At 37.7% G+C, this 14,483-nt stretch overlaps 1 protein-coding gene across 3 annotated transcripts in view; it reads left to right on the forward strand.

Annotated features, from left to right (window-relative positions):
* The window catches only part of LOC145997024 (cytochrome P450 4C1-like), a 32,733-nt gene that overhangs the window by 10,862 nt on the left and 7,388 nt on the right, over nt 1-14,483 (forward strand). For all 3 annotated transcript variants that reach the window (XM_083133647.1, XM_083133659.1, XM_083133651.1), the window contains 5 exons: nt 121-306; nt 1,995-2,064; nt 11,614-11,740; nt 12,523-12,592; nt 12,924-13,033. In XM_083133647.1, the coding sequence (XP_082989773.1) occupies nt 121-306; nt 1,995-2,064; nt 11,614-11,740; nt 12,523-12,592; nt 12,924-13,033 (563 nt within the window). The remainder of the gene's footprint in view (nt 1-120; nt 307-1,994; nt 2,065-11,613; nt 11,741-12,522; nt 12,593-12,923; nt 13,034-14,483) is intronic.

Genomic DNA, 14,483 nt, shown 5'->3' on the forward strand with positions numbered 1-14,483 from the left:
ATCCAACTTTGGTTTACATACTTCCAGATTCTTGAAATATAGTGGAAACACTTTAAGAAATACCTAGTCATATACATATGTTAGCAATTTAGTGAAAATATCCTTTTTCCTTATTTCTAGGTTCGAAATGGCACAAGCATAGAAAGCTCCTCACACCTGCATTTCACTTTAGAATTCTGGAACAGTTCACCCAAGTCTTTCATGAAAACAGTCATGTACTTTTGAAAAAACTGCAAGAACAAATATATTCTCCCAAGATTGACATTCTCCATCATGCTTCTCACTATTCTTTGGATGTCATATGCGGTAAGTGTAAAACATCTTTAAAATTCATGATTATTCAATGAACACTGGTTTGTTTTGAGCAATGCATGAAGAATATTAAGTACATCTACAGTGCATTCATTTTGGCTCAGGGCTGAGATAGCACGTACTGCAGATGCCCAGCTGCAGATACAGACATTTTTGATCTGTAACGTCCCACTTATTGTTACAGACATATCTTTAGCATGCAGACAATTATATTTATATTGCATAATGAGTACTAATCTGTGCTAGTTATTTCTAAGTTTTTTCTATACTTATTGATTTTCAACACAAGCATCGGAATATCTATAATTTCTGAGAAAATTTCTGTACCTAAGGCATAGAAAATATATACTCTTATGTGATAAAAAATATCCGGACACCAGTCAAAATGTGTGTTGCGCATAGTAGGCCACTCTGTGGTGCCATCTACAGCGAGGTGAGGTAAGCAAGGGACCACTACAGGCAGCATAGTGCACGAGACAGCAGAATGGGTCGGTCAAAGGATCTTACAGACTTCGAACGTGGTGAAGTGATTGGGTGCCGCAGGAATAACAAGTCAGTGCGCGAGATATCCACCCTCCTAAACATCCCGTAGTCCAGTGTCGCTGATGTGATAGTAAAGTGGAAACGTAATGGGACATGTACAACTGCAAAACGTTCTGACCGAGCACCCATGTTGACAGACGGAGACCGCAGAGTGTTGAATAGGGTAGTACGAGAGAACCGGCAATCAGCGATCGCCACCATCACACAGGAATTCCAAACCAGGGCAGGATGTAATCCTAGCAGCATGACTGTGTGACGTGAGGTACGACGACTCTGTTACCATGGACGAGTGGCTGCCCATAAGCCCCACATCATCCAACAAAACGTGAAGCGCCGCCTTGCATGGTGTAAGGTCATTCGCAACTGGTCGTTAGAACAGTGGAAATCCATGATGTGGAGTGACGAATCGTGTTATACCATGTTGCGATCCGATGGTCGTATGTGGGTGTGGAGAATGCCTCATGAATGACACTTAGCATCCTGTGTTGTGCCGACAGTGAAATTCGGTGGAGGTGGGGTGACAGTGTGGGCATGTTTTTCCTGGAAGGGGCTTGGTCCCCTTGTTGCTTTGCACGGTACTGTCACGGCACATCATTACGTTGACATTTTACAAACGTTCATGCTGCCTACCATCGAAGAACAGTTCGCGGATGCTGATTGCGTGTTTCAACATGACAATGCACCCATCCACACTACGGGCCGTGTGGGACAGTGCTTTCAAGAGAACAACGTCCCACTTATGGCCTGGCCTGCGCAAAGCCCCGATTTGAATCCCATTGAACATCTCTGGGATGTTTTGGAATGCCAACTTCGTGCCAGACCATGCCGACCAACATCCACTGCTCTTCTCATCTCGGCACTCCACAAAGAATGGTCCGCCATTCCCCAAGATACCTTTCGCCACCTGATTGCCAGTATGCCTGCGAGAGTGGAGGCTGTTATCAAGGCCAAGGGTGGCCCCACACGGTATTCATTGCCAGTGCATCCGATGGAGGATGCTTCGAACTTCACGCCCTAATTCCAGTGAGTGTCTGGATATTTTTGATCACCTTGAGAGGGGCAGGTAAAGATGTAGATTTAATTTTTCAAATTTCAGTTTAACAATGAATATTAGTAATGCAGTTTTTTTTAATCTCCAGAGACTGCCATGGGGATCAAAGTTAATGCGCTGGAAGACAGCAATTCTGAGTACATTAATGCCATTCAAATGTAAGTATCACAGATAAGTTTTAATACTGACAATGACAGTTGTTACTTTGGTTCTGTAATGTTAGTACAGTAGACATTTGATAATCTTTCTTCTCAAGCATCAAAACTCAGACAGCACGACTTACGGAAATGTCTTGTCCTCTCCCAAATGAGAGCAGAATCACATGTTTGCATTTACATGCTGTGATTTCGGACATGTAATTTTTTAGCCTACTATTAAAAGAAATGCACGTGGCACGAGAGATTTGTTTCAAGTATTAAATTCACATAAGACTAGGAAATTAGGAGTCTCATGAAATTTGTTGTGAACATTGCACCTTTTGCCTTAAAATAAAACTGAATAACATGTATATTTAATTGCATTAGCTGTATATTATCTTTTGTGCAAGAAAAATAAACCAACAAAAATCAGTTTTAAAGATCTATAGTCTAGATTTTCGTAAAAGATGTAACTTTAATGGAAAATCTTGGAAATGTGCATTTGGATATGTTTTCACATGTGAAAATGTAGAGCATTCTTGTTATGTTCTTCTTGTATTCTTATTTTGTTTCTTGATCATTTTCTCAAGAAAGAAAATGCATATCTTTCACTATACATAATATTTTCATGAATATAACACGTGAATAATTTACTGTGCAACTGTTTGTATAATGATGAGATAATTGAAGTATCATAAAAGAGCATTTTTGCTAAAAAAAATCCACTTTATTTCAATAAATATTAAATAAAATATAATAAAAAAGTAGGTACAATCAAACAACAATCGAACCAAGAACTTTTGGCACATGAAACTGATACATTAGCACCAGGTGACTTAGTAGTCATACAATACACTATGTTGCCATTCGTCACCGGACACCCCTCAAAAAGTGCTCGGGATCGTCTGTACGCGTCATACAACCTATAAAAGGCATTGCCGGTTGAGAATACACTTATACCAGCTACAGTAGTCAATATGGACAGAGGACACGAACTGAGTGAGGCGGAAAGAGGGATGAACCCACAGGTTTGGGCATTTGACCTGTGAGATTTCCAACAAATTTCAGATACCCCGGTCGACAGTGAGCGATCTTATCGTGAAGAGGGGGTCATGACATGCCGACCCAGAGCCAATAAACCGAAAATATTAACAGATCGTGACCGTCTATACTTGAAACGTGTGGTGAAGTCAAACCGGAAGGCATCGTTACAGATGGTGGCACAGGAGTTTTGATCAGCTTCCAGTAGTGCTGCAAGTGATCGTACTGTCCGCCGGGAGATAGTCGCACTTGGTTTTTGTGATCGTGCAGCAGTTCACAAGCCACATATCACAGCCCGCAATGTGACCCATCGGTTACAGTGGTGCAAGGAATGCCACCATTGGACTCTCGAACAATGGAAATCCATCCTATGGAGTGATGTATCGCGCTACCAGATGTGGCGGTCCAATGGACGTGTGTGGGTGTGGCATATGCCTGGTGAACGCTGTTTACAGGATTGTACCGTACCCACAGTGAAATTCGGCAAAGGTGGCATTATGGTGTGGTCCTGCTTTTCGTGGTATGGTCTTGGTCCTCTTGTTTTAGTTTGGGGAAACATGAATGCCAATGCATACCAAAAAGTTCTGGACAATTCTGCGCTACTGACATTGTGGGAATAATTCGCTATTGGCCCATATCTGTTTCAGCACGACAATGCTCCATGTCATACGGCAGGCATTATCAACACGTGGTTCGAGGACATGGGTGTGCAAAAACTTGATTGGCCAGCCCAAAGTCCAGATATCAACCCCATTGAACATCTTTGGAGCACCGCTTGAGAGCCAGACCATGCTGCCCAAAAAACACCACTGAGCTGTTTGCCGCTTTGCAGGAGGAATGGGGCAAGATTCCCGTCGACACATATCTCAAATTGATGGAAAGTCTTCCTCGAAGGGTTGCGGACATCATTGCGGCGAAAGGTGGCCCTACAGGATACTGATGTGGTGCTGCAACCGGATTAATGTACTGGTATAGGGTGTCCGGTGACGAATGGCAACATAGTGTATCTTCACCTCATAAGGATGCTTTGAAATTTTGAAATGTTTTTTTCTCTTAAATGGCTGACTAGTACGTGCTAGTACAGTCATGTTCAAAAAATTTGTCGCATGGATTTTTTCTAAGTCCAACGTCTTACGAAATTATGTTGGTAGCTCTGAAACAAGGAAGTGTTGTGAAATATACGATCCTCCAATCAGAGTGAAGTTCGATTCGGAGGAGCAGGAGGCGTGACTCACGGTCTTGTCCAGAGGAAGTTCAACCAATGCAGCATTTCCAAATATGAGATAACGTCCCCATTGGTTAAACATTGTTTCAATAATGCGAATCGGCAGAAAGATTGCGCAAAAGTTTACGTTGTCGTTTTAATTGCCTTTATTCGTTTGAAATTAGTATTAAATTGTTCCAATTATAGTTCACGAGCTTAATATAAGGTATTCATGTATGTGTTTGACAATCATATATCACTCATTAGAACAATTTTCACATTGTTTTCACTACGTGAGATGACATTTCATTTACATTTACGATAAAATAGTGGTTTGGGTGTAATAACAGTTTTCATTAATTAATTTAGAGATGCATTTTTATTTGTTGAGTTAATGATTAGGTTAATTCGTTATTTCTCGCGAAAAGAGGGAACCACAGCTGAAAGAAAATACACAACTTTTATTATTGAGTTCAAGAGTTCGTTTTAACATAACTTTTTGCACACATAGGCTAATCACGACTCGGGATACATTTAAATTGGAATCTGAAATATTATGCGACCTGACTGGAACTCGGAAAAGTACACACTGATTACAAGACGTCGATATATTACCACTTGGTCTGGCGAACGCCAATAATAATAATGAGGGGTTTTGGGAGTGGGAGAGGGGTGACGGAAAGTAGAAAGTAAATAGTATTTTTGGGGGTATTTAATGTTATATTTATACACATACAAACCTAAGAAAATATTTATTTTGATACATGTGTGTGTGGGGTGGGGAAGGGGGAAAAGAGAGGGACAGAAAGATATTGTGAGAGATGGGACGAAGAGGTGATTGTGGAAAATGTTTTATTTGACGTTCAGTAATAAAAACAATCAAATCAATGATGATTATCTTATAAATACCATATTTAATGTAAATTGTTTTAAAAATGGGAGCGGGGAGCTGTTTGTTTTACGTTCAGTGCAGGATAACAAGTGGAGACACATAGTGGTTCGTATCTCACTTTAAACTGGATGTCCAAGCCCCTTTAGCCAATCTGTGTATAACGTGGATTTAGAATTCAGTAGGAAATAACGTCGATCTAGTATTTTGGATTTTAGATGCGTTGAGACCACTAAAATTTCCAATTCTTATAATAAGAAACCTGTCCTCATATTACCATTTTGAAAGAGAGAGAGTTAATTGTATAATCTTTCGTTGTTAGTTTCAAAGAAGACTAATTCGAATAGTAACAATGGGAACGAATAAAGTTTACGAAAAGTTTTTGCCACCATGGAGATTTGAACCTACGACCATTAGAGTGACAACCCAGTGCGATAACCACTACCCCACGAGATCGTTCCTTCTTACGGCATGATTATGAGTTAAGACCAATTCGTTCAATACGGATTAGAAATATAATCCCCACCCGCCTCTTTATAAACAACACACCCTAACGCTCCTTTGTAGCAAATGAAATAAAGGTGGTATGAATGTCACAAAACATTTAAGCAAAATCTACTATATTTACGACGCAATCGTTTTACATGGAGGGGCTACTGCTTCGAGAATTGAGGTTGTGGTTTGACTGTAATTGTAGGATACCCCATATCGATAAGCCAAGGCTCTAGTGTGCACTAGATTGGTTCATTTGTAGTGACGTGCTCAGGAATTTGTAAAGAGGTATGTGAATATAAAAATGTGTTAATGCTAATTTTTTAAACAGTGAACTCATAATTTAATATCTCTCTGTCCATCTCATTATCCTACTTAGGAACTAATTATTATTATATCATGTGACAATGACGAGAAATTAGATTTACGGAAGGAATAGTTTTCATATTTTAAAACCTCGGAAGGGCCATGGGCTATCTCCCGACTGTCAGTCTCCCATCCACAATCCTACCTAGAGTTATCTTCAACTGGCAACGAGGTGACGTTGGTCAGCATGTCGAACCCTCAGCCGTTATAGAAGATATCTGAAACCAGGTTACACCAGTCACTCGTAGCTCCCCAATTTCCTCACGATGGTGGGTTGCCACTGGTCCTATACAGATAACAGGCCGAGAACCCAGGACGACTCGAATCCATGCCGTTCCGCTGCAGTCGGAATCCAAAGCACAGAGTCTTAGACCGCACCGTTACAGAGGAGGAGAGTTTTCATATTTTGTTTCTTATAAATGTCGACAATACATTAAATATATTACGCACCAAAAATTAGTGTAAAAAATTAGCCGGTTCTATAAGAGATTCGAACCTTCGATCTTCACTCAACTAGGCCGCTATTTTTAACAATTTCCCATTTTCTCACTCAATAACCTTCGTTGAACGTTGTCTTAAGAGTCTTTAGCAACCTTGTAAACCTTATTAACCTATCTGCTGTCTATCACAAATGTATTTTACAACCTGGAGTACATTTAGATGCTTGACTTTCGTGGTAAGTAATTCTCTACCGTCTACTATAATAAATAAATCAAAGTCTACATATCTCATATTTTGTAAATGCGAAATGTCATTGTTAAATGTTAGAAACTATTTCTTATTCCACCGTTAGTTCCAGATTTAGCCACAGCATTCTGGAAACCAGCGTGAAACGTGTTTCCCACACTTCCAAGGTCAGGTGAACCCTTATCAGTTGCATTGGATGCCTGTGAACATGTTACTTCATACCTCATGGTACTGTGGTGGATTTATTTCTTCCCCTTCCCCTTTTACCTTGAACGGAAGTTATCCCCGACTGGGCACGACGAATCAATAACAGAAAAGCAGACTGTCTAGTAAATCGCATGCCATGTATTATTTTGAGCTCCTAGGTTTTGGAAAGTGAAATAAAAAAAAGTATGTAACATTAATTCATAATGGTTGACTTCTTTGGGTATTATTTCATAACTCTTTTCTACTTACTCCAATGAAACTTTTGTCTACTGTTTTCAGTAGATCAATAGGTGTTTTGAAACATCTACTGTGTTCAGATTTTTAAAAAGATATAAATACAAAAAAATAATAAGGGGGTATGAAATTAATATTTACAGCCAAAATATTAAACTTAACATATTATACACTGTACTGAATAAATTAATTTCACTTGCAGTTTCTCTACTGTACTGGTTTCAGTAGATCAATAGGTGTTTTAAAACATCTATGTTAAGATTTTTTAAATTTGAATTACAATTTGTGTGCCTGAAAACTTAGGGTATTTTACACCCGTCACGCTATACGGGGTGCAGCCCCTTATCATGACAAAAATAAAAGCGTGTCTGAAAACTAAAATATACTTACCTTGGTTAAAAGCTGAGCCTGTAAAGCGACAGACAGTCAGCACAAACATGGACAACACACACGCAGTCCTACAAAGATTATACTAACAGTAGGTCCAGTCACCAGAGCCTCGTTAGTCTGCAAAATGCAGTTCAGGGTGTACTACATGGAAGTGAGGTTGGTTTAAATTTTAAATAGATATAAAAACAAATTGTTAGTAAGGAGGAATAAAAAGTTATATTTACAGCTAACATGCTGAGCTAAACACACCACAAGGGTGTAAGGGATGACCTTCCATGAAGTATGTACACCCAATTGTTGCTTCCACGTAGTACACCCTGGACTTCAGTTTGCAGACGAACGAGGTTCTGGCGACTGGCCCCATGGCCAGTATAATTTTCTGTGTCGTCCTGTGTTAGGTCCTTGTGGGTGCTGAGTGCCTCTTTACAGTCTCAGCTTTTAACCGAATTCAGAATATTTTAATATTTTAGTTACAACACGACGTTACAGTTATGTTATTTTAGTTCTGATAAGGGGCTGGACCCCGTATAAAGTGACAGGTGCAAAATAGCCTAAGTGCTGACGCACCCAAAATTTTGAATTCAAATTGAAATTCAAACTCACTACATGCAATTTTACATGTATTACTGAAGAGAATATTTCACTTGTAGTTCCTCAACTGTAATTACACATTAGGCCTACTGAAAGTGTTCAGTAGGAAATCATTGATTTTGAGTAGATTTCCGAGAGACACAGTAGAGTACTACAATTGATAACAGTAGATTCTGTGTACTGTAAACAGTAGAAATTACGTAGGTTTATAACAACGATGAGAATGAAACAGAGGTAAAAACAATGATAATGAAATGCAGAAGCGACCTGGAGCAAACAGGAACGTAGAATGTCTGGCAGCGAGACGCAAGAGTTGATCAAGCGATTGTAGCATCAAATTTAGCTTAGAGCTCATAATTGATATTTCTACATGAGCTCAACACACAAGTTACATACAATGAGAGAATTGAATTGAGTTTACATCTCACGTGATATGAGTCGAAACTATTGTTGCACATTGAACTGTGAAGTGAATCAATATTCAATTCGATTAACTAGTGAATGGTGATGTGCTGAGATTTTGTAACGAGATGTGCCAAATGGCTGACAGTATTATAACATATGGACACATTGATTTAATATATTTGAACAATCTTATAACGTACGATTTTGCATGAAATTTTATTACTTGAATCTACATCACTTCATTGCAAAGTTAACTCTGCGATTTTTATTTCTTATTAAACCGAAAAATTATTTATTGCATTTTACTTATTACGAAAATTCGTATATTATTTGCTTTTCGAAATGTAGAGAATATATTGTTTTTCATGCTTTTTACAAGAATACTACTATGCATGGTGAACAAAAAATAATGTAATATAAATACTATTCACAAAAGGATGTCAATAGTATTTATTTGTTTTGTTTCTTGATAATTTTCCCTAAAATAAAAATGTATAACTTTCGCTATACATGACATTTCGTCGAATATGACACATGGATCATTTTTATGCAAATCCTAGTAAAATGATGAGAAATTCAAAAACATATTCTGAAAACGTATTTTCAAAAATAACATTAAAAAATCATTAGAAAGGAGTGTTATTTTTAAAAAAATATATATAACATTTTTATTTCTTTCAATTATTAATTAAATACAATACTTAGTTGCTATATATAATAATAATAGGGGTAATCGAACAGAAGTCAAACTCATAATCTTCGGCGTGTAATACTGATAGCCTATCACCGAACCACTTTGCCATCATAAAATAAATTGAAGTTTTTTTTCTCGGAAATTACTGGCTAGTGCACGCTGGAACCTTGTCATACGAATATCTACCCTACCACTACAAGAAGCCATGCCACAACCTCAATTCTCGAAGCTGCAGCCTCTCCATGTAAAACGATTGCGTCGTAAATATAGTAGATTTTGCTTAAATGTTTTGTGACATTCATACCACCTTTATTTCATTTGCTACAAAGGAGCGTTAGGGTGTGTTGTTTATAAAGAGGCGGGTGGGGATTATATTTCTAATCCGTATTGAACGAATTGGTCTTAACTCATAATCATGCCGTAAGAAGGAACGATCTCGTGGGGTAGTGGTTATCGCACTGGGTTGTCACTCTAATGGTCGTAGGTTCAAATCCCCATGGTGGCAAAAACTTTTCGTAAACTTTATTCGTTCCCATTGTTACTATTCGAATTAGTCTTCTTTGAAACTAACAACGAAAGATTATACAATTAACTCTCTCTCTTTCAAAATGGTAATATGAGGACAGGTTTCTTATTATAAGAATTGGAAATTTTAGTGGTCTCAACGCATCTAAAATCCAAAATACTAGATCGACGTTATTTCCTACTGAATTCTAAATCCACGTTATACACAGATTGGCTAAAGGGGCTTGGACATCCAGTTTAAAGTGAGATACGAACCACTATGTGTCTCCACTTGTTATCCTGCACTGAACGTAAAACAAACAGCTCCCCGCTCCCATTTTTAAAACAAATTTACATTAAATATGGTATTTATAAGATAATCATCATTGATTTGATTGTTTTTATTACTGAACGTCAAATAAAACATTTTCCACAATCACCTCTTCGTCCCATCTCTCACAATATCTTTCTGTCCCTCTCTTTTCCCCCTTCCCCACCCCACACACACATGTATCAAAATAAATATTTTCTTAGGTTTGTATGTGTATAAATATAACATTAAATACCCCCAAAAATACTATTTACTTTCTACTTTCCGTCACCCCTCTCCCACTCCCAAAACCCCTCATTATTATTATTGGCGTTCGCCAGACCAAGTGGTAATATATCGACGTCTTGTAATCAGTGTGTACTTTTCCGAGTTCCAGTCAGGTCGCATAATATTTCAGATTCCAATTTAAATGTATCCCGAGTCGTGATTAGCCTATGTGTGCAAAAAGTTATGTTAAAACGAACTCTTGAACTCAATAATAAAAGTTGTGTATTTTCTTTCAGCTGTGGTTCCCTCTTTTCGCGAGAAATAACGAATTAACCTAATCATTAACTCAACAAATAAAAATGCATCTCTAAATTAATTAATGAAAACTGTTATTACACCCAAACCACTATTTTATCGTAAATGTAAATGAAATGTCATCTCACGTAGTGAAAACAATGTGAAAATTGTTCTAATGAGTGATATATGATTGTCAAACACATACATGAATACCTTATATTAAGCTCGTGAACTATAATTGGAACAATTTAATACTAATTTCAAACGAATAAAGGCAATTAAAACGACAACGTAAACTTTTGTGCAATCTTTCTGCCGATTCGCATTATTGAAACAATGTTTAACCAATGGGGACGTTATCTCATATTTGGAAATGCTGCATTGGTTGAACTTCCTCTGGACAAGACCGTGAGTCACGCCTCCTGCTCCTCCGAATCGAACTTCACTCTGATTGGAGGATCGTATATTTCACAACACTTCCTTGTTTCAGAGCTACCAACATAATTTCGTAAGACGTTGGACTTAGAAAAAATCCATGCGACAGATTTTTTGAACATGACTGTACCTTGGCATATCAATACCTATAGGGTAACCTACACAAAGACCTGTCCCAAACTCAAATTCCCAACTTGTAACCTCTCCTTTGAGTTATGTTTTGAAATACGTACTTACTTTTCTGCATGTTTCAATAGCAATGAACAAAATTATGGTTTAACTGTTCATAAAATTTTACATAATCACTGTTGAATATTGCAAAATAATACAGTAAAGGTTACTATTAAAGTGGGTTTTATTCTTGTGCTGACATTTCATTATGGTTCTAAAAACATGCACTATGGCATAGTTTTCTTAAACAAATGACAGTCAATAAGTGTTGCCAACAGCAAAACAGAAAAATTTCCCACAGCAAACTCCTTTTGTTGTGCTCTTAACACTGCAGGGCCATAACTATGTTCATTATTTAAATTTATCACAGTGAGTGCTTTACACTTCTGTTACTTCATATTTTATATTCTTAATTTTGTTTCCAGAATGCACAATCTTTTGTACTCGCGCATCACAGCACCATGGCTTCACTTTGAACCAATCTTCAATCTGACAAGTAGTGGAAGACTTCAGAAAAAGTGCATGAAGATAATTCATAGCTTTACTAGAAAGGTATGAAGAGATTCAAAGAACATACATTATAAATAGTGGGCAGTATCCATTACAATGATTTCAACAAATTCTCTAAAATTATTCACTGTTTATAGAAGCTACAGGTTCCGTGCAGAGCCATTCAGCTATATATTTCATATGTAACACGTATTATCCCAAAGGCATAATTATGTTGATAGGATGGAATCTTAAAATAATGATTGACAATTACATCTACAAAGTATACCTTGAATGTAAGGTAATTCTATGTAAGATATAGCTTACACATTGAGGGGAAATGATGTGCATCTGGAAACCTTTGATATGAGTCTCAGATTCGGTCCCTGGCGGGGGCCTCGATATGTAGGTGTGTAAAATATTAATTATTCAGCACAGGCTTAAAATATCATTGGAAGTATATTTGTAAATCACACATTGCTTGTAATTTTTTAAAATCTTCTTTTGTGATTCACTGAAGTGCTTTAAGTAACGTTACTGTAATAATAGAGTAAATTTTTATTTGTAATTTTGGATCTAAATTTGGAGATTGTTTTCAAGTTCAGTTATATCTTGCTAGTTCAGTTCAGTAAGATAAGTTCACAAGTACACTAATAAATGATATTGCAATAAAATATTTTCTTATTGGGTTAACCAATATATCTATCCAATCAACCAATTTATCTGGTGAATCACATTTGTTCCAAAAGCAAGCAAGTTCTATTTAACTTAATGATTTAAGCAATTAAATTATGTTACATAGATTTTTCCTGTGGGTGTATTTACCTAGTAGATTCTACTTGCAGGTCATCGTACAAAGAAGAGAGTATCTACAAGCATTAAAATCCCAGGAGAATAAACCTGAATCTGAGAAAGGTAACAATGGTAGTAGACTAGATGTTACTATATATAGTTTCAAAATTCAAATATATGATGTAAATATAATATATATCCAAAATTTTAATTTGATTAATGTAGACTTTTCAGTGGCAGAGGGCATTGAATTGTCAACCCATGATCAGTCCCAGGTTCTAATCCTGGCATGGACTTGGTATAGTGTCAATCAGTTTAATTTAATCATAATTTATCCTCTGATCGTCTGCAGAGATTAGCCTGAAGAGGCAGAAGTGACATAAAATAAGGAATATGATTAGCTCCTCCCTCTGCCAACATATTTTGTCGATTTTCATAAACTTTCAATTTCCAGTGAAACTGAAGAGACTAGCTTTTCTGGATCTTCTGATCGAGGCAGCTGAAGCCGACCCCACACTGACAGATGAGGACATAAAGGAAGAGGTTGATACATTCATGTTTGAGGTGAGTTTCTAATTGGAATGTAGAGAAATTCCGACAGCTCGGGTTTAAATCTGTTTAAGATTGTGTCACTCATGCTTGTGGATTTGATGGAAGGCAAATATAAACATTTGAAAGCATCTTGTGAAACAAATTATACAATGAGCAGTACAATTGCTGTGGAATGAGCCGGTCCCCGTGCAGAGTGGTTAGCACATTGTGCTATGACACCAGGAGTCCCAGGTTCGAATCCTGGTCTGGGAATGGATGGATATGCTTGTGGGTGTCTATTCATAAATTTCATTATATTATCATTCATCCCTATCTTCGCAAATTAGCCAAAAGTGGCACAAAAAGCGAAGTAAAATAAAGCAAATCAATCAATCTGTGCAATGAAAATGCAAGAGTTTTTGTACTCATGCATTAGTCATGGAATGTTGAAAATGTGAGTTCTTATCGTATGTTCAAATGAAAACAACAAAGATTTCAAACCAAAGTGATAAACAAGAAGTGTTATGCAACATGGGGTTTCATATCGAAGTGACAATCTTGGAACTCTCCAGAAAAGAAACAACAATTTATTGCATAACGAATAGACTGAGCTGACACGAATGCTGTTGTGAAAATGGGCCAGTCTGAACAACACAAGCTGCATGTGTATCTTACTGTTATGAAAGATTGTATTTATTATTGAAGATTCATTTCTGAATGCCATGCCGCTTGCGACTTCAGCCTGTAAAAAAGTAAAGTAAAAAGTAAAGTGCTCCCCTGTGCATAGCACCACGCCATGAAGGTGTATAGGGGGTGTGGAGGTAACGCCCCACACTTTCTTGATCCAGTCGTGAGTGGGGGTGATGTGATCAGCATCATGCCCCTGACCGACTTTACCCCTCAGGGTTTCCTCCAGGTACCCATGTTATTCGACACTGGGTGGGCGCCGGGGCCGCTTCCAATGTTAGAAAAGTTCCCGGATTTGAACCGGCCGGGGATCGAACCCGGGACCTTTAGCATGGTAGTCAGACGCGTTACCGACTGAGCCACCACGGCTACTTCAGCCTGAAGGCTTGTTATCAGTGGCTTTCTGTAGAGCTTTGTAACATGTTAAATGTGGAAAAATATGGTGGTTTTGCTATCGGGATTGTGCAGTTTTTCTAAACTTCAAATGGCATGCCCAAAGTGGGGTTGGTGGAAGGGTTTTAACTCCCTTCCCATTTGGCCTAGCATTCCTAATAGGAAAAAAGAACAAATGCAGGAAAAAATGTCAAAGGACATAACTTTCCTTCTGAAAATTTCTGGCAGTGCTACTGTCAGTTTCTATATAAGCAAATCTATAAACTGAATTGAGTAAAAAGGGGGCAATATAATCATTCTTCTTCAATATTTTGCATGAAAACTTTCTGCAGAATCTGCCTTGAAAATTGTGAAGCCAGAATGTGGCTTTCTAGTTCCATTCAAGAAATGTCAGTGTTTCAGG

This window comes from Lepisma saccharinum, chromosome 1, assembly GCF_977018435.1.
Source record: "Lepisma saccharinum chromosome 1, izLepSacc3.1, whole genome shotgun sequence".
In the NCBI taxonomy this organism is placed as follows: Eukaryota; Metazoa; Arthropoda; class Insecta; order Zygentoma; family Lepismatidae; genus Lepisma; species Lepisma saccharinum.